This window comes from Ixodes scapularis, unplaced genomic scaffold (genome assembly GCF_016920785.2).
Source record: "Ixodes scapularis isolate PalLabHiFi unplaced genomic scaffold, ASM1692078v2 ptg001708l_1___fragment_3__unscaffolded, whole genome shotgun sequence".
Taxonomy (NCBI): domain Eukaryota; kingdom Metazoa; phylum Arthropoda; class Arachnida; order Ixodida; family Ixodidae; genus Ixodes; species Ixodes scapularis.
This window is the reverse complement of record NW_024610188.1, coordinates 92255-116106: the sequence shown is the minus strand read 5'-3', so window position 1 is coordinate 116106 and position 23852 is coordinate 92255. Positions and strand designations below refer to the sequence as shown.

General features: G+C 44.8%; 1 protein-coding gene across 1 annotated transcript; it reads right to left on the bottom strand.

Annotated features, from left to right (window-relative positions):
- Positions 1–5018: 5018 nt before the first annotated feature.
- LOC115330154 (carboxy-terminal kinesin 2) lies at positions 5019–22979 on the bottom strand. Its single transcript, XM_029991846.4, has 15 exons — positions 22733–22979; positions 22457–22506; positions 21370–21474; positions 19919–20069; positions 18887–19140; positions 15374–15471; positions 14800–14956; positions 13127–13273; positions 11918–12043; positions 11063–11341; positions 10522–10686; positions 8669–8807; positions 8011–8150; positions 7255–7404; positions 5019–5675 (listed from the first exon to the last, which is right to left on the bottom strand). Exons 1-15 carry the CDS (start codon positions 22740–22742, stop codon positions 5616–5618), a joined length of 2031 nt encoding a protein of 676 aa, XP_029847706.4. The 5' UTR covers positions 22743–22979; the 3' UTR covers positions 5019–5615.
- Positions 22980–23852: the final 873 nt, after the last annotated feature.

Below are 23852 nucleotides of genomic sequence, written 5' to 3'. Positions count from 1 at the left end.
TCTATGGATCATTTTCTGCCTGCCTGCTTTTTCTGTTTTGTTGTTTTAATTATTTTTGTGTTTTGTTGTCGGCACTGTGTGGAGGTTGTAGCCAGGCGTAAACGATTGCAAACACAGTCGTGTGTAAACGCCGCAATGTTTGTGATCTTCACCAACTAAGCTCTAGTACTGTATTTAGCGGCTCTTAGAGGCTCTATTTGGTAAGGTCCCGTTTGTCGCAACCTTCGGTATTGGCAGACACGCGCGGAAATTTCAACTGGAGCTCAAGTTAACATATTTTTGTTTATCAAATTTTCAATATATCGAACCCTTTGAATTCGATATATCCGGGTTCAACTGTATACGCAAGCATCGGGTTCGACTGTGTACGTAAACATTAATTCATCCATTCTAGCCCCTTCTGCCAGTACCAGGGTCGACTTGAGGTCACGATGAACGAGCTTCCAGAGTGGTTGAGATAGTTTTTCTTTTCAGATTTTGCACTGCACAAAAAATATTTTCCTACAGTGGCTAACCGTCACTTAAAGACAGCAAATGAAAGACCAATATTAAATCCTCTTTAATCGACTCAATTAAACACCCAAATAAAATGTCTTTAGTAAACACCGAGTTATATTTGAGTTTTTAACTAGATAGCTTTAAGGGCGACACTTTGCGGAGATATCAAGGCTGTAGTCACCCCTATGGGAATACCCTTCTTTCCCCTCTTGGCACAAGGCCAGGAAAATCTGGTCTTCCTGTGGGCCGTGCCGCACTAAGAGAAAAGAGGGGAGCCCCGGTATCTCCCCAGTAAATGCACAATGAAGGGAGAGCATTCTTGTTTTCTGCTTTAAACAGTTGTTTTCAAACAGTACTCACATTATACCAAGCCACACTATGGCAGTATCCAGTTGTTATGGGTAATGTTAAATGGTTTTCAAAACTTCCACCGCCATTTGATTTCACTAACATCTCTACTTCTCAAACCAAGCTCTAAACGTAAAACTGTTCTGCTAGAACCCGTCACCTTACAGCTGCCTTTCTCGCAGAGATCCGCCTAGTTTTTCTCTGCTTGCGTTCCCCACTCACCTCTCAACTTCAACATTACCCACTTATACCTCCCTTCACCGCTCAACATCACAGGGAAAACATACGCCTTCTCCGACATCGCCACAGCTGTATACTCTTCCTAATGGTGCTGGCAGTTTGAGGCTTTCGTTCGCCAAGCGAGTGCTAATCCGTCCTAGTTCACCGCTGCCACCGCCACGAGTTGGCACGTGCATGCACTGCCTTGCCTTACGGATCACCGAGCACTTGTGGCGATCGTCAGTGGCATCCATGACGCCAACCACGATGACAATGAGTAGGTTGTTAAAATCTGAAGAAAGCCCAAAAGAGAGGAATAAGCTTGGTGCAGTCGGCTGGATATGGAACATGTGAGTACAATTTTTTGTTGCTCGGGCCCTTGACCAAGTAGTTTCCAACCGCTACCCAAGTTCAAAATGAATCGACCAAGGAGCTACCAGGGCATGTCACATCTCCGGAGCTTATTGAAGTAGTCCTCCAGAAAGGTAACGTTCCATCGGAGAAGCTGATGGAAAAGGGGCTTGTAAAGGATGAATATACAGATGGCTGTATTTTACATACAAGCTTGTGTTGCAGCGAGTTTACGGCTATGACCTGGGAGTTCAGGCTCCATCTTCCGACGTTGCGGTCGCACTCTAAGCGATTGATGTACAACAGCAGCAACTTTCGCCACAAAACAAATATATTCAAGCCTTGATGTCAACACTTGTTGAAAACAAAAGGCCCAGATTTGAGATTAAAAATCACGAGCCATTTCACTCTGTGGAGCTGGAAGACCAGCGAAGCTGTTTTGCACACAACACAGATGAGACAGAACTTTGAACAAAGGTACAAACACATTTATTGTCTTGATCGGTGGTCATCATGACGAAAGGTACGCACACACGTCTTGATCGGTGGTCATTATTTCGTGGCCAACTATTGCTGCCCAGAGGAGCCGGAGGAAACTAGACGTGCGACGGGACCACCACCCCAGGAGAGCAGAAGGAAAGGAAACTATAGGCACACAAGCGTTTGTACCGACGACAAAGAGAAGGTGGTGCGAGCTTAGACATGGCCGGCTTGGGTCGTACAGCGGCAAATCTGAGAAACCCTTAATATCTACCCCAAGCATGAATGGTGATCCATGTGCCGGCATCTGCAGCATTAACTGTTCTGAAGCAAAAGCCTAAAACAAATGGTATCTTGCACACGCATTTGTCAACGCTTTACTTTGGTTATTTACTTTGAATCTTTTATACAGGGAAGGCATGTGCGTGTAGCAGTGTGAGCGTAGAGTTTTTGTTGACGCACATGAAAAACTCACAAGAGGCCTAGCCATAAACAGCTTCGCTGTAATAAAGCCAGACATCTTTGAGGTACAATGAACTAATCCAAAAGTTGGGATTGCTTTCTACAAGTACACCTACTAGAAAAACACCTGGACCTCCGATTGAGATCATGGGCCAAACGTGCACCTTTTTTCTTGGAGGTGCAGCAAATCAATGATACGAGTTACACTTAGCTGACAATGTGGACGAATCCTGAACGAAGTGGAAATCAGCCTTTTGAATGTTCCAACGAAATACCGTAGAAATGTAGGATCAAGCCATCCACTTATGCTCCAGGGCTGTACCAAACATGAAGCAGATTTTTTTGAAGAGAGTATTGCAACTTGTTGAGCCTAAATTACCACGAAATGAAAATTAGTGCACCCAAGACTATCAAGGACTTTCTGCAGGCCTTGCAAGATTTTTCTACCCATTTTGATGACAGAACAGCAGCAAAGCCTAAATACTACGATCCGCTACCATTGCACTCATTACCCATGGGTTAATAGGAGAATTGCAAGAACAAGTGAAAATTAGAGCACTCAAGACTACCATAGACTTGCTGCAGGCCTTGCAAGATTTTTCTACCCATTTTGATGACAGAACAGCAGCAAAACCAGGTAAGGAAGATGCTAAAAGTGTAATCTCTTTGCTCAGTAGAGATGTGTTTAGAAATGTCAAGGTTGCCGTTTTGTAGCTGCAAACTGAAAGGTGCAGTAGACCATGGATAACCCCCCCCCCCCCCCCCCCCCCCCCCCCCCCCCCCCCCGATTCACATCACCATAGTATCTTTCTGCAAATGGCCGAGCAGAGCGTGCCATTCGAGGCAAACAATATATGAGCTTGTGCTCCAACTTCCCAGGTGGCAGGAAATGTTCACTCGAGGCTGTTGTAGCACATCATAATCGGTCCTACACAGCAGGGTTAGGATGCAGCCTGTCCTTTCTTCATGATCTTGGGAAAAGCTATGTTGCTGAAGGCTGACAGCCCGCTCGGGATTCCGGGACAGGTGCAGGACTGAAGCTTAACAAGAGAAACATTGAATGAAAAAGCATTTTGATATGCCACACTGAGCTTCCAATGCTACGATGAGTGGGCGACTTCGTCTTGGTATGAAGAGGCCTGCCAAGATCTGCGCAAAACGGCTGTGCAACAAGGGCTTTTCAAAACTGTAGGGTACAATGGACCCCACAAATCAGTAGAAGTGACACCCACTGGTGACACCCATCACCAACGTCTAAATATCATTCCAGGAGGAATGAATATGCAAATGAAGTTAAGTAAAAAAAATACCCGAGAACAAAAATAAATAAATGAAGTAGCATGAAACCTAGGAAGCATAAAGGAGATTAAAATGGCAATGGACTCATTTTGACTATTTTGGAATGTTACAAAATTGACAACCAGTTTTGAAAATTGACACCAGTTTCTGCAACAATTGGCAGTGTAACAGCATTTAGTAAAAGTGTGTTCAAAAGGTACTATAGGTAATTTACCCTTCGCCAAAATATTGCTGCAAATTCCACACATTTTAGTGTACAGCATTGTGAAAGAGTACCATGGTGGGGAGTGGCCCTATCTAATGGTTCACTATTGCCTTTGGTGGAAGTCTGAAGACTTGAAAAAAAACTGCAACTGGGTGACGAGCTATGTTTTGTCAGTAACCCTTTACTTTGTTGCCTTCACTGTTTTTTTATTAGGTCTGTATACTAACTAACCCAAACTTTTATGTTACTCAACTTTGAAAAAGTTTGTCAAAGTAGTAAAGACCCTTAAACTTGAAGGTAACGAAGGCAAGGTTTATCTGACATTGAACCAAGTGCTACAGTCGAGCCCGGTTATATCGCACCCTAGCGTTTCTAATTATTGTTCATATCAACCAGTCCAAACATCCCCTTGAAAATCGCATATAGTTGTATAGGAGCATTGTTTTTCTGTATCGAACTCCCATGGCAGGGACACTCAACATAGCGAATGAAGCACAGCCTCCCGTTGCTTCTCCCACAATCTGATTGTACCCGCTGCGAACGTATAGCTCGCGTTGCAGGGCTGGCAGACCACCAAGTCAGCAGCATATGTGCACGGGGGGGGGGCTATATATCACATGAGCGAACAACGTTTTAGTGAACATAGACATATAAATTTTTTTTTTTTAATTTTTAATTTGTGTTTTGTCACTAATGCTGTGTGGAGGTCGTGCGCGTGGAAACGATCGCAAACACAGTCTCGTAAACACTGCAATGTTTGCGATCTTCACAACTAAGCAAAACTATTTAGGGGCTCCATTTGGTAAGGTCCCGTTTGTCGCGGCTTTCAGTATTAGCAGAGACTCGCGGAAATTTCAACTGGAGCTTAAGTTAACATATTTTTGTATATCGAATTATTGATATATAGAAATATTTTATGATCTCCGAATTCAATATATCTGGGTTTGAGTGTAATCTACAGGTTCACCGTCAGAAATCAAGTAAACTGGGCGATGCTGCAATGGCAGCAGACTAGGAAATGCTTGGCCTACATGTTGGCAGTTGCTGTCAGTTTCGAGATCCTGCGAGAGTAATACCCCTGGCCCAGACAACTGTCTTAATGGTTGAGAGTTACATAGTGTCAGCATACAGAGCCCTAGGAAGCAACAGCTGCTAGTTCCACAAGCTGGGTGCATCGCAAACAAAGAGGAGATGATGCATTGTTTATTAAATGCCATGAAAACAGAGAAACAAAAGTAAAATCTTAACTTCGGTCACACAGAATGTGGGGGAAACACATCTACATACGTATGCTGACAGTGTCAGTAGGCTAAAGTTTTATCAAGGTCATAATATCTTGGGATAGTCTTTCTGGACAGAATATCCCATGGCAATGCAGCAAGCGATTTTGCACATGTCTACAGGTCTCACTAAACAAAAAGCACTGCCATCTGTCCAACATGGATGTGTCTGCAAGAACATAGATCTAGTAGACACATCCATCTTGAAGTGTCTGCCCAACATTGCAAAAATGAGAATCTCGGGAAGTCAAATAAAATCGGTACTTCATAAAATCGCGACACAATGAGTATGTACATGAGGTTACAGTACGTAACACTTCATAAAATCCATAAAAATATACTATACATAAAAACTGCCAGTATGTACATGCACTAGACTAAAAGAAGATTGAAACGCTAGTTAAAAGATGATCCATTGGGCATTACCCGGCTGTTTACAAAAATAGATAAAAAGGTGAAAGGGCAGCAGGCCATTAATAATGGGATGAGGCCAGCATTGTCCGATGTGCTGTCCCGATGTCGCACTGGTTCACCTACAAACAGAAGAGGAAGACTAAGAACACATGGAACAATCTTCTACAAGGCTTGCAGATTTACCCATTTTTACTTTCCAGTGCCCCAGCTATAATAAACACCAATACCTACATCTTTCAAGCTGTAGGCATAAACCTTAAACACTGGTGCCTAAACTCTTCAAAGTGTAGAGGCTAACTAATGCAATACACATTTAATAAAATATGCCATGTCATAGCTAGGGACATGAAAGATTAGGAGGGCAAGGGGTACAAAGAATAGAGAACATTTTTCAATCTGTGCAGCACAATCAAGCACGTGCGGCTTTAAGGGCGAAAACTGAATGATCCATTGCAATGTGACACATCTTGCCTGAAAATCTTTGAAAGGGCTAGGACACTAAAATTAAATGGATAGATTATTCTTCAAATGCTTATTGGTTACTTATTATATGCACCAAGTTTTCTGATTTTCAGAGGTTTAGTAACTGCAATAATCAATTTACAAATTTTTATAATTTTCATCTGGCGACCAGACAACACTGCCCAAGTTAGTCACCATACTGCCCACAGACCACGTGATCAAAAACGCTCATTGCTTAAGCTCGCCTCGCCGCGATAAGATACGATCAAAACCGCTTGCGCTCTTCTGCTACCCCAACGATACTCTCGCTCTTGCCCCCGGCCTATGACCTTCCCCAATCCACCCTGCATGATCCTGAGAGATTTTCACGGACACCGACCACGGCGAGTTCGTCCGCAACTCGCCGTCGCTGGTCGCCAGCGGGTCATAGTCAAATGAGCAGCTTCCAACATCGCTTTCATCGCTGCTGCGGTCAGTGTCGAAGACTTTGATGAAGCGAGCGATGCTGTGGACAATTGTCGCAGACCACAAGCTCAAAACGCGGACGGTAAATTAGGAAACAAGCTTGAGACGCCAAGTGACTTAAGCCTGCGAATGCACGCAAAAAAACGCCGTGCAGTTGGCTGGCGACGTCACCAGCCCACCAGTCACGGCGGCCTTTTCAAATGGGGCGGATAACTATACTGCTTTATTATCCACGAAACTATTTCACCATTTTCAAAACAAATTTAGCAGGATTACTGGAGCTTGCAATAAGTCTGAGCAGTACCAGTTTTATTTTTGGCATGTCTTGGCCCCTGACTAGGACTTGTTTTGCCACTTTTTAGCTTGGCACAACCATGGCACCTGCATCTTGAAGGACATGGCACACAACACGCCATGCCTTTACGAGACCATAGAGCAGTGGTTCTCAACCATTGATGTTTCGCGGACCCCCGTGGATAGGCAGGAATGATGGAGGACCCCATTCGTGGTGAAGAGTAGGGAAAGGTATATGTTAATAAGGATAATGATTTTATAAATGGATATAACTAAGGACTAATGTGAAGTGGACTTCTCTCACTGATATACACATTAGAAAACTTACCCAAAAATTGGAATGTCTCTTCTCAACCTGATAAAAAAACTTATTGCCAGGCTTTACTGATAAGGCAGGGTTTCGTGGCCCCTAGAATGCTTCGCAGACCCCCATTTGAGAACCACTGCCCTAGAGGGACGTAACCGCAAAGTATGTACCGTTGTGGCAAAGCGCAGCGAGTTGATCGTCTCTGCCAGGTTCTTCTCACGGGGAGAGACGTTGAGCAGCATGAGGGTCTTGCTGTTCCCTCCCAGGCTGTCCATCAGGAGGAAGGTCAACTTGGAGTTGCGGTATGGCACATGCTCCGCCTGTAGTTGCCAAAGAAGGGGAACGACCATTGCTCAAAATAGTGATTCTACCACCACACTTACATTCCAGTTCAATTGAAAGAATAAGTGACAGTCCGGAGCAACCCGTCACTAAGTGCGAGTCCATGCCCCGGAGTGCACAGGCTTTGCGCTTTAGTCACTAAACGGACAGGAGCATCTAGAAGGCTGCTGCTCAACTACACTCCAAGCACCCACGTCTACTTAAAGAATTTGCTTCCCCCTGGTGCTCCCTCGATGCCACTTCCATTTCAATTTAGTAATAGTTTGTTTCACAATACAGTAACCAAATGAAAGTAGTCTTTCCACATTAGCAGAGCGAATACCGAGATGAGAAAACTGCCAATCCTGGGGAAGAGCCTGGCGGGAGAGGCTCCCACTAACCTTACATTGCAACAAACTAACTTATAGCAGCATGTTCCTATGTGCGATGTTCGCATCCCAACTGCACTGAGAGCACGGGAAAACCCTTGAGAGAAGCAGACTGAATGTGCCCATTTTCTTGTAGATATTTTCTCGAAGGCGTTGCCTTTCTGCAGACAACTCATATTCGGAAAGGAGGTTGCTTATAGAAGACAAATTGCAGACCTTCTGGGAGAGTGCCAGGATGACGTTGCCCAGGTTCGAGAGGGAGCGGTTGATGTGCTGAGTCTCCCGGAGCCTGGCACCCTCCGCCTTGGACTCGTCTAGTCGCTCGCTGCCACACAGGTCCACCAGGTTCAGCAGGCCTGCAAACACACATACCAGCATTGGAGATTATTGCTATATGGCAGCGGACATCAGCAGGCCCCAAACTTCAGCAACTATTTCACCTAATCTGTGGCACTTTATTGGAAAACAATTGAATTGCAGCGCAAGGAAGTATACTGCACAATGAAAAAGAGGTCGTCAGGAACTGGTTAGATGGGTGCCACAAACAGAACGGACGTGTACAGTAGGCAAAGAGAATAAAAGTCTCAAGAAGCAATAATGGTTGCAAGATGGAGATTGTATAATAGAAAGGAAACTGTTAAACTCTGTTTAACAGTTTATTTCTAGGGCAGTTTGAACTTTGTTTAACTGCCTTAAAAGAAATTCTGCTCTGCCAAGAATGAATTACTTTTGTATTCCAGTAAACTAATGAAGTTTGTGCAACCTTGTAGAAAACATGTGTTACTGTCTCGTGCGTTAGGAGAACCAGTCAGCTAACCAGGAGCGAAGCTGCAGCAAAAAATACTGAACCGTGGCCACACTGGGGACCACCCACCTCGGCTGCCCACACCGGTCCGGCGGTTAGTCCCCGTGATGCGGAGCTGGAAGACCGAGTGCGAGCGGGAGGAGTGCTCGTTGCACTGGGTGGCCCCGACAGCCCGATGCTTGCGAGCCCGCCGGAGCAGCTCGTAGATCTACGCAGACATTGCACAAGCTCAATCAAACAATCGGCCATAGAGTTCATACAGTAAATCTCTTGCACATTTCAACGCTATGCTTAACAAGGAATTGACATGTATGGAACTACCTGCTTACCTCTCTTGTAAAGCAGTAAGCACAACTTTTGAAGCCTAGGTGAGCTATGCATGACTAAGCCAAACACTTCCAGTCGTCTCCCTCGTTTGTGGAACTGCTCCATGCCAAGAGACGTTGTCAAGCCGCAGCCGCATTGCTAATACATTGTATGAAATACTGTCTGCAGACATGTTGAAGCATACATATGTACGAGAAACATGCTTCGAACATGCTTGAGGCATGTCTGCACGGTCATAATTCTGTCATTGTGTCTGCAGTGATCACCGTCTTTTGCATGGTGCATGAGCAGCGCAACTTTGACTTTAAGCTTCACAGGAAATAACAAAACTAGAGCCTACATCAAAATTAAATTCGCCAAGTTTCCCTCAAGACCACCAAGAAATTGAGCAGTCCCGCGTTAATCCAAAGTACAGTCACAGCGACAGGTGAGACGCGTCACGGCAAAGTCAGTGGGCATCGGCATCGCGTTCGAACAAAAGCATTCGAAACAGAATAGAAGTGACCATTTTGTTCCGAACGCTCGTTTATTTTTTTGTTCAGGAGCATGCGAAACCCCATCTCCCGGCACAAGCTCTTGGCGCTGACAGTGATAAGACATTCTGTTATAGGCCATTTCTTCGCATTTTTTCCAGAGAGCGCGAGCAGTGGACATTGGGTACCGTAACAGCTCTGGGGTTATCCTTGTCGGGTTTTGGTGGAGCCAAGTGCGACCAGGGCATCGGGCAGAAGGAGCTCCCAAGCAGGGCCGCTTTTGACAACAGGTTTACATTTGTAGAGGACAGAAATACAGAATCTGAAGACGAAAAGTCCCGAAGAAATCCGCTTCTTTTAACAGGACCCTTCCCTACATTCCCCACAGAGGAATTTCGGGTAGCTAAGTTGGCTCCTCCCCCCACACACGCCACCAACCCCATGCAGACCAGCCGTCTCAAGGACGTCTCCTCTTGTACCCCGAGGGGTCGGCGCGAAGCCCACAACACTAGTGCCACTGCCTCCTCTTCCGACGGGAAGGTAATTGGGTGCGGGGCACTTGGCATGAGGGGGTCAGCCTAGGAACTACGGGAAAAGGTATGTCGACCACCTCCAATGTCTGTTGGCTTCGAGGGAAGCCGCTTGTTTGCCCTCTCGTCTCGCCGCAGACTGTCGTCCATCGGCACCTTGGAGCCCTATGGGTTTCAATGTCGAAATACCTGGACATCTTCTCACGTCTGCTTGCTTTTTGGAAAGTCGCTCATTAGCCCCTTTGCTCTGCCGCGGATGCTTGTCTATGGGCTTGGACACCTGAGGGTCTCGAGGACGGCCGTTCATTACAGTACAACATAAACCACAAGTATAAAGCGGGTTGTTAATGCTACGACGTAGCTCAATGGTAATGCCTAAGCTTTGCACACAGCGAACCTAGGTTCGATTCCTGCATGCGGCGGGCAAACTTTTAAGAATTTGGCAGGATCGACGGACACCCTACTACGCCAACTACTACATTAACTACAACATAACAGATGTCATTCCCAGTGGCGGGAAGAGTCCATAACAGCTATCGCTGTCAAACCCAAATTTCATCGGTGACCTTGGTCAAACAAGGGCCACACTTGCCTGCTCGGGAGAAGTGACAGTTGTTTTGGTGGCGTTGGTCACCATCATCGAGCCGTCCTTCTCCTGCTTGATCTGGCAAGCGGTCTGCTTGCTCCGGGGGCGCGTCGACAGGAGGTCTCGCACATTCTCGTTGTAGATCTCCAGGTATGACGCCACCATTGTGAACTAGAAGACACACGCGAGGAACCCTTGTCAGATTTGATGCTCAGAACAGTGCAGCTTATTGCGGACAGTATGGATGTAAAGAGTAAACGATTGTTTGGCTGTGCTTTGATTTTCAGTGGAGAGTTACACTCACTGCCCCAGGTTTAAGATGCTTAATTATGGCACATGGGCTTTACCACACCCTGATCGGCAGCTATTGGATCCAAGTGCACTACTGCCCCGTCAAAGCTTCTCTTGGTACTCTTGATAGCTACAGCAACATGGTCAGACACCAGCTGTTACAAACATCGTGAAGTCAATGTAGAGGTTATGTGCCACGAACACGAAAACCCTGAAGAACCGGCCCTACAAATGCTACGCACGTAGAAGTAATCACCTCCCACTGATGGGTGTTCTGGAGCTCCTGTGCCGACATGAACACCTGCTGGAGGGCCCTGGGGATCAGCCCCAGCTGCGAGTCGTTTGGGCAGCCCAGGTCCAGGTCTGGCGGACCCTCCATCGTGAAGGTCTTCCCGGATCCGGTCTGGCCGTAGGCGAAGATGCACACGTTGTAGCCGTCCAGCGCAGACTGTACGACGTGTGCCACCTCCTCGTAGACCTCCGCTTGGGTCGCGGAGCCCGGGAAGACCCGGTCGAAGGGGAACGCCATCACCTTCTGCTTGGAGAAAGGGAACGCAACTGGTCGGTCACGCAAATATGGTACTCTGCGATTTTATGAAAAAACTGGCTTTGTTTTATCAGAGACGAGCACAGAGGAAAGTTAACAAGGTGCAGGAGCTCAACATTGAGATGTAATTTAGCTGAGAGTTGGAAAAAACCTGTAAAAATTCTAATTGAGATAAGGGAGTCTTGTCAGTAGCAGACACTGCCACCGATGGCATAAAACTATCGCATCTTACAACCTCTAGTGGCAACTTCAAGGAGAAGCAGCTTATTGCAAGTGGTACAAGAAGAACTAAAGGAATTAAATACTGTCTCGGCATACTGTTAAATCTACCCATGCCAGCACAGTTGAGTCTGTTCAAATTTAAAATGCTTTTTCTTCTAGAGATTCCTCTTTGCAGTTTTGATTCTGGCATTTTATAACTTCATTACCAAGCTCTGCCATCTTTATTGGCGTATTACAACCAGTGCAAGCTCCCTCTTCCCCTCAATGTTCACTGGTAGACTGACCACAATAACAATTCTGTATTCCAAAGACTGCACTAGAACACACCAGTGGTGCCCTCACCTCCGTGTCGGGCTTGACCAGCTCCACAGTCTTCTCGTCTGGGAACGAGATGCGGCTTGGGCGTTCGCCCTCCCCCTCCTCCGACGGAAGCATTGGCCGCACCCGGCAGAAGACTCGGATGTTCCCCTGAGGGGGAAACACAAGACTCCCATATGATACAATGGTCAGTGTATGCCACGACGAATGCCAGTGATCTGGCAGTTTGTTTAATGTTTCCAGGATTATTCAATCTTTTTTTTGTTTGTTGCGTACATATATTATCCACCCGTTTTGTACTTTCGCATGAAGTAGCATTTTTTTTTCCCTGTACTTCTGCTGTTGTGCCTATGTGCGGGGTCGAGGGTCTTGTCAAGCTGTATTTCACAGCCTTTTCCCTCGAGCTCCACCATCAATGTAGATGGAAGTAAACAAATTATTAGACATATTGCTAATTCTTAGATTGTGCAAAAGGCTATGCTTCTTTCTTTTACAAGAAACAGCCCTGGCACACAAACTGCGCAACAGGTTAGCAGACAGACATTCATGAGGCAGCAGCTCTCCGACGCGCTGCGACAATGACGGCGTAATCTGCAACGTTTTTGAAACAAAGATTCTCAAGTTCTCAAGCAACGTGCAATAGTGAGCACTCTTCATTACGGGTTACCTGAAAGCATAATCTATGGCGAGGCACGAACGCTTCCCAGCGGAGAACCACCCGATTAAGGAAGTCACTTCTTCGGTTAACTTTCACTACATCAGCACCTCAAATGACAATACCAGTATAAGCATCACCCAAGAGCCGAAGAACCTCTTTTTGAGAGCCCAAGAATCCCTTTTATGTATAAGGTCGGTTTCTGCAAACCTTGGACATAAAATAGGGCATGTTTCATTTTGCATCCATGAATGGCTCAGAATTTCCGATATAGCGCTGAAACTTTACTTGTGGCCAAGGAAATTTTGGAACCTGTGAAACCCTGGGCTCCTAGAAAACCACTGTGAGAATCCTCGCAATAGTGGTTTCATCCTATCCAGTTTGCTTGCCTCATCGATGTGCGCCCACTGTTCTTAGGAAGGCACGTCATAGTGGATGCAAAATTTATGGTGCTTAATGCAGTGGATCCGTTGTGACAATCAACATCTGCAGAATCGAGCACGAACCAGGAAGCTTCCTCTCGGCGAAAAACCCTAACTGCATAGCGCAGGAGGTTATCAAGCCGTAGAGCAACCCACCTTCAACTCTTGAAGCATGTTATGCAGGTCACGACGCATCATCTCTGCATCCTGCAGCTGCTGGTCCTTTTCTGCCTCCCGTTGCTGGCTCTGACTGAGGGACTCTGCAAGCCGCAAACACTTCTCTTGCTCGTTTTGAAGCAGCAGCTGCAAGCAGATGAATCTCATCAGCACAGAAGCTGCAGCACCGCAAAGCTACAGTACGCACAGAAGGAATTAAACAAATCTATAGCACCCGTGGAGGTAGCGAACGTAGAGAAGCATCAACAAAAGCGTGCCGAGGGCATCATAAGCATCCAATCCTTGATTGCGACAATGATATGAGGGCCTTGCAAATTAAACCGAGGCTACTTAAAACAGCGTAAACGAAAAGTATTGCAAGTGAGTCCGATGGCAATGTTATGTATGTTGCACCTAAAGGTGCACCTTTGGTGTCCCTTTTTCACGAAGAAAAAATCTTTTGTACATCTTTAATGTGCAGCAAAGTCAAGGCAAAACCGAAGCTCTAGTCACATAATTAACATTTGCCCTAGACAAGGAATGAGATTCATTGCAAGATTCAGATAACACACACCTTTGAGATGTCCTAGAACAGGAGATTCGAAAAACCTATCCTAGTGAGGAAGCTCCAAATGATTTGGAGTAACATAACCTAGCAGCACAGATCCTATACACATCCACAGGACATCCCTGGAAGGGACAACCTGAGGACGATGTGTGATGCTTGGGTACACACAAAGAAATGTACTCTCCCACCTTAATATTCTTACAATTACAATTCAGAACCTCGCAAATATTGGTTAATGAAAATAAATCCACTAGGAAGACGACAGCTCAGTCATGCTAAATTAATTGCCCTTAAAAATGAACACTGGCCTTGGAGCTTTCATCCTTTTTGTTTGATGGAACTGAATGAAAGTGCACAAGCTTGTTCAGTTTTTCTTGCCGATTGCAGACATCTGGTCAGTTTCTCGGTCAGCAGTACAGTCCACAAATAACTCTCGTTTGCTTTCAGAAACAGAAAAACATTCACTGAAGAAAAAATTATGTTTGGTGCAAGGCTAGACACTACAAAGTATAAAGAATACAATGTTAGAATTACTTTAGAGATTTAACCATTATTAGCAATTTTTAAACATATTGAAGGTCAGTGTTCAGTGTGTTGCAACTAAGAAATAAAACAATGAGGTGAAAAATTTCCTAGGCTTGTAGTAATAAATCTGCTCTCAACATTGTATGCCTCACATACTTAGCAACATATTGCAAAAATATATTTTATTTCTATCTGTCCTAGATGCTGAGATATACCTCCTGCAAATCTGCAAAGAGCCCAAAATTTGTACTTTGAGAAAATGGCATATAAACTTCAGTGCAAGTTCAGCCTGCATAGATGTTAAAAATTATTATAGCACTAATATTGATCCACAAAAATAGAAACTTGCTAAAACTGCAGTAAACTTTAAAAACACCATTTACAAAAAACAATTTTTAAGAAACCTGCCATTCAATTTGACCCATAATCCCCCTTAGCTAGAATCGGTGAAGCAAAGAAGGGCATTTGGGTGCGTGATGAATCCCCTTTGTCGAGTAGGCTATTGCAGAAATGAAACCTCCAGGGGCATTTCTCTGCACCCTGCAACAAAACCAGCAGGCAGAAAATGGAGATCTCAAACCTGCATCGCCGAGTGTTCCGCTCGTAGCCCTGCATAGTTCCCGGTGAGTTGAGACACCGTCTCCTGTAGGGACTGCTTCTCTCTCTGGCAGCACCCGAGCTTGGTCATGGTGCTCTCAAGTTCGGCTGTCACCTTTGCCACCTCGTTGGTCTTGTGCCTGTTAGGATAAAAAGGACCGACACATGGGACGTTGTACAACATAACCATAGTGTTGCACATCCCTTCACAATATGCGTATGAAGGTTACATTATATATTAATTGCACTGTTGCACCTAGTTATTTTTGAAAATGTCACCGGCTCCGAGGCAGAGAATCAGGACAAGGTGAAAGCTGACACATTAGCTTACAACTTTATTCTTAGCATGCCTTCAGGCAACTAAGTGCATTGTGTAGAGTATCTGAGAAGATGAGTATTCTTTTATTGTAAAGTTTGCTTGGACTTCATCCCTCTCAATAAAAACGGCGACAAATTGCTGCGGTTTGACTAAATGAAACTAACTCTGCCGATATTGCGGCAGCATAAAAAAAACATGACAGGAACTGGTCTTCCCAAGTGCACTTTCTAATTCTTACCTGAGCTGTTCCTTCAGAGAGTCATTCTCCAGTGTCAGCCTCTTGACATGCTCTAGCTGCACTTGCAGCTCCGAGTTGTCCTTTATCAGCACCTCCACCTGAAGTCAGAATGAAGACAATACTTGCAAAACAGCACACAGAAAATTGATGTAAAAGTTTCGTTTTAATGGGCAAAGAAATACAGACAAGCAAGGTGTACAAGAGCAAGTACTGAAAGATGAGCCCTTTAATCTTCCGGAAAAGACTCATCCATCGGGTCAATAAAGAAAGGCGTTGCCCAAGTTGGGTAATAATGGCTAAAGGTCAGATGTCCAGTGAAAATGCTGCCATTATGCATTCTAGATTTAGGCAAGTTTGGAGCTTGAGCCTTTACGGGAACAAGGCAAAAAGAAAATCCCTCCCAATGAAAAATACTAAGAGATGACAGCAAAAGAATGCATCACTAAAAGTCATGCAACAAATTAAGTGTTGTCATACTAGACGAATATTGCTTTAACAACGAGCCTGCTTTATCCAGTTGGCATCATTCCCGATTTGAAGGGATCAATTACTAAAGAAAAAGGTATAGAATGCACTGAAAGGTATATCCAAGTGCTCAGAGGTTTTGCAAGTTAAAGTACAACTTCAGCAAAAGTCAAATTTGGGGGTTTTACGTGCCAAACCGACAACGGGCATCTGGCTGAGGATTAATCTCGACCACCCGGGGATCCTTTGGCGTGCATCCGAAAGCTGTTACACGGCACCTTCTCCGCAGCACAACTTCAGCAAACTGGAGTCAACTGCAGGTTCAACTATGTGACAAAAACACTACCTATACTGCATTCGCCCAGGGTTACTAACACTCCCAAACAATATTTTTTAAATTTTTTGCCAGGTGATTTTTTATGGTGACAGAAGACTACCCAATCAAAATTTTGCTACAGCGTCGCATATTTTTAATAAAGTAAAAAAAAACTGCTCGAAACCGAAACTGGACTGGGGTGGAAGAAGAAATATAGAGAAGACAGTTACCAGAAGTCACTTGGCTGTGCAATATTTTTTTAATTAACGTATTTGCAGCATTTTAGAAGCCACAAAAAAATGGATATCATATTTTCTGTCTATTTTTTAGCACTGAGTGTGCCTTCGATGACCCACGGCTTTGATTATGTTTGGAGGTTGTGTCTAAACCACAGGGAACAGCACGTGACCACGGAGAAGAAAGCGAGCACCGACTCAAACCGGCCGGTTCTCTATTGACGGTTCTCGGGCAGAAAGAAAATGAATTGTTCTGGGCAGTTTGGGTCACGTCATGTACAAATAAATATCTTGGCGAGCTTAAAGGACACATGCAAAGAAAAAAAATCATTTTTTTTAAACAACTTAGATGGGAAAGGGATATCATAAAACGATTTTACAACAAAGAAAAACATTTTTAGAGATATATTTATGGTGTTATACAAATTTGTAGTTGGCGCCCGCGGGAGCCGTCGCTGGTCACGTGGTAGGCCTGTGCGCCGCCGCACGCCGAGCATTGCATGACGCCACTTCAATGCATTTCTTCACGCCACCGTCGCCGCCGCACAAGTTTGTCTGCTTCGGGGCGCTGCCGCCGTCATCTGACCAGCGCACAGGTCTATCACGTCTGCTTGTGCTTTTTCAGGAGTTTCCTTTGGGCTCTAAAAGTTACTTATTCATCTTAGTTTTTTTGTTATATTTCAAACAAAGATGAATAAGTTACTTTTAGAGGCCATAGGAAGCTTCTGAAAGAGCGCAAGCACCACGTGACAAATATGGGCCCGTCACGTGATAAATAAGGGCCACTTTTCCGCGGCGCCAACCGGCGCCAACTACAAATTCGTATACAGTCAAACACCTGTGTAACGAAGCGCGTGGGACAGCGATAATTCTTCATTATACACGCCACTTCGTTATACCCGTCGCACACTTTAATGACCCCAATAAAGCAGATAAGCAACGAAATAGCCCGTTGTATGGGCTATTTCGTAGTAGAAGCGGTCGTTGTAACGGCGTTTGACTGTAGCGCCGTATATATAGCTCTAAAAAATTTTTTCTTTGTTGTAAAATTGTTTTATGATATTTTTTTTCCATCTAAGCTGTTTAAAAAAAATGTCTTTTTCCTTTGCACGTGTCTTTTAAGGGAAGACACTACAGAGAAAAAAGAATTTCTGCAAAAAAGCTTATTTTAAAGAATGCCATATTGACATCCATCTACATCCTAGAGAGTATTCTAAAACAGTTTCACTTGTTTACACAGCATGGTTATTTTTTATAAATTATTTTTGGTCCATTGACGCTAAAGAAAAGGTAGAGGTTAGAGCGCCTTGAACATGTTTTTCTCCGTTCCACTTTTTGGCATGAATTTCAGTTTAGGAAAACTATTGTTTAGTAACGGGACAAAAGGAAAGGCTCACTCATTGTTTTTCTTACTTTGTTGATGTCTTTTATAAATTATGTTTAAGATTTTGTCAACGAGATAAAAGGCAAGAAATTGATTTGATTTTTCAGCACGATGTTAGCATAAAATAATTTACATTTTGGAAACTTTTTACAGCTGCCCTCTTTAGGCATTCCGATGCATATCTAGTAAAGAAAAAAGTTTGTTATCATCCAAGTTTTCTAAAAATAGCTTTCCTAAACAATATCTGTGTTCCCGATTGAAACCACTAATTTTTATCACAATTCTTGTACACAGATGAAACTTTGCACTGCATTCTGCCTCGCAACCCAGTATGCACTGTAAATTTCATTCATATTAAGCCGAAGCTTCTCAAGTTCACTCTTTTGGGTACTGCCCTCCCTTAAATACCCTTCAGTGTCCGTTTAAAAGGCCACTGAAAAGAAAAATATTTTTTTTTAAGCAGCCTAGTTGGGACACGCGTGTCAAAAAATAAATTTTATGTGAAAAAGTTTTTTCAGAGCAATGTTGACGGCACAAGGTGTGATTGAGTTGGTAGTTTCCTCCTCCCCACTTGTTTTCTCGCTTGGCATTTCGAGCGTGTGGAGGAGGGGTGGATCGGCTTGACAGTCACGTTGAGGTGGAGAATTCAGGTGGAAAGAGTATGACCATTCTGAGACGTCATAAACTTAAATCCCGCGCCGTCAATATTGCTGTAAAAATTTTTTGCGTAAAATCTATTTTTTAATTTGAGTCTCCCTCCCAACCAGACTGTTTAAAAAATTTATTTTCTTTTCAGTGGCCCTTTCAGCAGAGATTGCAGCCAAGCATCATGTGTGAGCTAGCATCCATGCCACTTGCTTTCAGGAATGCCTTTCTAGCACAAGCGCTCATCCTGTGGAAGAATGTCTGAAAGCCGAGATCTTGCGCTCTGACTCTTGTAGCCTTGGCTGCAGTCAAGGCTCAAGGGTAAACGAAACATAGTAGGTGCATGATTGTTCATATGGTCTGTAGGCTTCCACACTCTTTGCAGGTATGGGTTCCCGAAGATAGAAAAGCTTGAGTACAAACTGGACCAGTCCAGTGTAACGGAACGTCAGCAAAGTGCTACCAACCTGCTGTTCCTTCTCCTTGTGAAGGATCTGCAGCTCCTTCTTGTCCCCGGCCAGGGAGCTTACCAGCTCCTCCAGGTCCTTGACCCTCCCCTGCAGGTCCCACGGCTTGCGTTTGCCCGCTGCAGACGGTACCAGGGCAGCAGAGCTGCCGGAGCCCTTGCTCTTAGGGGCAGAGGGGGCCACGGACATGGTAGACCCTTGGTGCTTGGAGGCCAAGGAACCAAGGGTGAAGGTGGAACCACTGGCCTTGAGGGCTGAAAAAAAAGCAACAAGGGTTGCTGTTCAATGTCTTGCAGCTCAAGACACTACAGCTTTCAGCAATCAACCAATTTAAAAGATGGCTGGTTTAGGGGATTTCCGTGTGAAGATGCAAGCATGGGCACTCCCTCTATCAAAGAAGCTAGATCCTGCCAACTCCATTGTGATGCAGTGATTTAGAAAGAGCCCCCAATATCCCTTTGTGCACGTTGTGGCTCATCTTTGGTCCCCAAGTTCGCAAGCACAGAAGGCGATTAATCCCAAGTTACAGCTGTTGCAGCAGGTCCTGCATTTCCAGCAAATTCAGGGTGCAATGTTGGTCATGATTAGGTATGTACTAGCATGAAAGGTAACTGACCATTTTTCATTTGAGAAGGAAGCAGGATTCTTTGCAAGCAAAACAATTTGCTGCATGGAAATGTTGCATTCCAGATATCCTTACACACAGCATTTTTCCTGTTTACAGAGTGGATATTTATTAGTCTGTTAGACGTACAGACATGCATTATCCTCCAATGACATTTGTACTTTATTGCAGTCAACATGCCAGCTCAGAAAAACAGAAAAGGTTATTGCATTGAAATGCCTGCTGCAACTACCCCGGGTGCTACTGCACTAGAGAGCACTTAAACTCAAGGATACACTTAATTTCTGTGAACGAGACTCAACATATGCCAAGCCGATCAGAAATGGTTAGTGATCTTCAAGTATCACAGGTGCAAGCGTGACTTAGCCCACACTTCAAGGGCTACAGCAGCAAAGATGTGCACCGACCGTTCCTGGATGCTGCCGATGTCAATGGTGCTCTGCCGACGTCGCAGGTTGACCTCGATCGCCGGAGGCGCTTCTTGAGATCCACGATTTGTTTTGCCGCAGTGGCGGCTGAGGTGGGAGCAGCAGCCCTCTGTCGTTTTGGGTGGTGGTCCTAAAAGGAAATATGTTATATATTCGCCCATCTTTCCTGGCATCACTCTGCTACAGTTGAGAATGCTACAGTTGTGTGTTACAGATTTAAAACAGCACAACAAGCCCTTCCCACAAAGCTCGCTCTGTGCCATCATTGGTGGTTTTCTCCTACCCAGAACTTGCTCTGCTAAAGTGGAATGAGTAGAGGGCTTTGTGGAAGAAGCTTGTCCCAGATTATTCCAAACCTTGAAAAACATTGTAGAGTGGTGATGAAGATAAAAGTAAGCCCCTTCCAGCAAACATTAAAAAAAAAAATGCATGTTTGATTATGTTGACAAAAATTTGTAAGCACAGAATGTGTGATGGCCTTACAATTATTGGCGATAGTCTGCGGGTTGGGGCTCCTTGTAAAGGCTCTTTCTGCTGCTTCTGCCACCTCTTACATTCTCGGCAAGCTCACCTCTTTTCTTCCACCATGGCTTCACAGCCCTGGCCATGATGGAAGGGAGGCGTCTGAATGGCACTGCCTTGCTACAAAGCAGGTGTTGTATTGAAGATCCGCTCCCATTTCTGACAAACACCATGAGATGGTGCAGCATAACACTGCCCACGCACCTTCAAGGCCGCGAGGAGCACAGACTTCGAATGTTGCACGAAAAGTCCTCTCTTCGTGTTGAGAGCAAACGCTGTCCCTCACTAGCTCAGTCGGTAAAGCACTTGGCTCACAATCAATGTGGAAAGTTGAAATCCTGCCGGGGGGCAGGATTTCAACTTTATATGGTTCCCTATGAACATAACGCTTTCGGTTTTTTGTAACCGCCAAACGTTACAGATCACCGTGAGAACTGGCTGATAGAACACACCGTTTTAAAGTCGAATTTGGGGGCTTTACACGGCAAACCAACGAAGGGCATTTGACATGCCCAAGTGGAGTACCGAGAATTAACTACAACCATCTGGGGCTCTTGATTATTCGTGAAAGGTGAAATCCCAGTTACAGTGCCTTCTCCACAACAGGCCTCCATCAGATTGTGGAACCCGCCACCAGCTTATTCATAAGCTGGCACCTGGCCTAGGAGCCATCAAGACGGCTCACATTCCACCGACACCTATACGAGTGGCATATAATGGAGACTGGATTGTTTCTAACAGTCCTTCTCAAAATGATCAAATCAGCCATTCGCTTTAATTGGCATTTTAAGCAACTAGACACTTTTTGAGCAGGGCCGATGTTTAGTGAAGGCAGAACCCAGAGAGCAAGTTGATCCAAGATAACTAGACTGCCCTCTAACATTTTTCAACAAACGGCACCGTCTTACCAGGTTTTCCTTGAGGCTTTCCGAACGCTTCAGGATAGGATTGCCCAGACGATTGGTGGGGGTTGGTGCCCTCAAAGTCCTTTTCGGGACTGCTCCAGAGAGGGGCTGAAACAGGCAGGGGGAACAAGGATGCTGGAAGTTAATTTCAATACACAGCTTGCAATGATGTCACATCAGCCACCATTGCTTCATAACATGTTCCTGTGCACATACCTTCTGCAGCACACATTTCACACTGTTAATATTTTTCTTCCCGTCAAGGCTTGCCGAGAAGAACACATTTCATGCCAAATATTTGCTACAGAAGGTATGGGCACAGGAGCACGGTATGGACACATGGCGGCTGGTTCGATGCCACAAGGCGTCACGTGAGAGGCATGTATAGTCTAGCCATCCTAGCATAAGCATAAAACAGCTGATCCTTGCATCAGCACAAATGTCAGTGTTGGGTAATGTACTTCTAAAAGGTACTCGAAGTAAAGTACAAGACCAATTAGAGGTTATGTACTTGAAGTAAAGTAGCAAGTACACCGGGTCCAAAGCACTTGAAGGAAACTACTGTAAATACAATGTACTTTCAAAGTACAAGTAAATGGCGGCAAATATTAAAGTCAAGTGGCTTCAGAGTTGGCAAAGCATCCTAATACGAAGTTTTCAGTCGCTCGTTTTCAAGCGCCTTTCGGCGTCCAAGCTTTTCGGAGGCCGCGTTTGCCCTTGGAAACTACTCATTGTGAGGTACTACATACACCACACACTTCGCTGCTGCGCTTCCGTGAAGTTGTTTGCAGCACCATTTTATTACAGGTAAGGTCTCTCTGCACGCACACGGCTGCAACATGGCTCCGGTGTCAGCCAACACCTACAAGCTCTGAAAACCAACCGAAGTTACAAGAAGGGAGCCTTCGTTATTAGGTGTACAGTACTTGCTGCTACTACCAGCCGAAAGACAGACTACAATTCCATAACCGCAGGTGACCGCCCACCAACAATCACAGAACGTAGTAGCTCAAGGGAACGTCAACAAGGTTACAAAGCAACTTAAAAAGCAACTATTAAGCGCAGGAAAAAAAAAAATTACAGTACTTACTTTGCTCTGGGTGCTTGGAGTAGTCCCCAGCGGACCGCTCGAGCTCCCAGCTACAAGTTGAAACACGACAGGGTGAGTTGCGCCCGGCAAATACAAGCGCCGTCATTTTGTAGCAGTTCCAGGACGAGGTTTGAAAGGAAGTTTCGTCAACTTTTTTCGCGCGAACGTATGAGACGCTTGGGAAAATGCTAAAAGTCAAAACCAGGAAAGCGAGGGGCGTGAGTCTCGAAGAAAAATGATGGCATATCTCGGGGCATTTGAAGCCTCAATACTTACAGGCACTCATCCTGCTGAGGACGCAGTGGAGGGAAGTGACCACGGCGTAAAGGGACACCTAGAAGGCACACGGCACGACTGAGACTAAACGACTAAACTGACTAAACGACTGAACCGAGGTTCCCGTTCCCGTGCACTGGAGAATGCCGCACGCCGCCTTTAGGAACAACGGCGAAATTGTTTGAATATGCGGACAAACCTTATGAGAGTTTGGATTGGTCGAGCGGTTTCGAGCTTGGGTTTCGAGAGTATGACTGAACCTATCTGCTTCTTGTTTTGTTTTTCGAGTACAAATTGGGTTATGTTTATACAAATAACTTAACTAATATAAGAATTATTTTATACAATGTTTATTGCGTTATGATTGATTTACTTAGCTCCGATCATTGCATTAATTTTAAAATAAAACTGGTGAGGCTGCTGAGCATAGAGTTATTACAATAAACGCTAGAGGCTCAGCTGGCGCTAGTGTCTATGGGACTTCCGGTTACAAATTGAAGCAGACAGCATGCCCAGCAGGCAGTCTACTTTTTCAGTCTTCCTGTGTATTCGCGCGTGAATTTTGTCTCGTCGCCGGAAAATAACATTAATAACTTTTGTTATTTCGGTTGTACCGGGTAGTATGTACCTTTATTAATATTGTTAAAGAGTAATTGCTTTAGTTACAGCATTTTTTCCTTTACCACTGAACGATGCTAAACTTCGCTATATTTCAGGCCCAAACCTCTGTTCCATGGCAGGTATGTAGAAACGAGCGACGATTCTAAGCAAAATAACGATCGAAAGGAATGTAGAGTGGGTTCAAAGTTCGCCAGCATTCCGCAGGTGTTTATCTGTACGAGCGGTTAAAAAAAACGTTCGAAACGTAAATAATAAAGTACGTGGGCTACGAAAGTACGTGTGTTTTCTTATTATTTCCTATGTTGGGCAGTTTTTATCGCGCACCTGTCCTCTGGCTTCTCCCTATTTGCAATGATTTGGAGCGAGCCGGTGATGATTTGAACACAGAACAAGCATCTTCGCACATATTCATGAGCAGAAAGAATAAAGCAGTACTTATTTATTGCAAATCGGACTATATTACGTGACTTTCAACTTATTTTGATCGTCTGCAAGCACA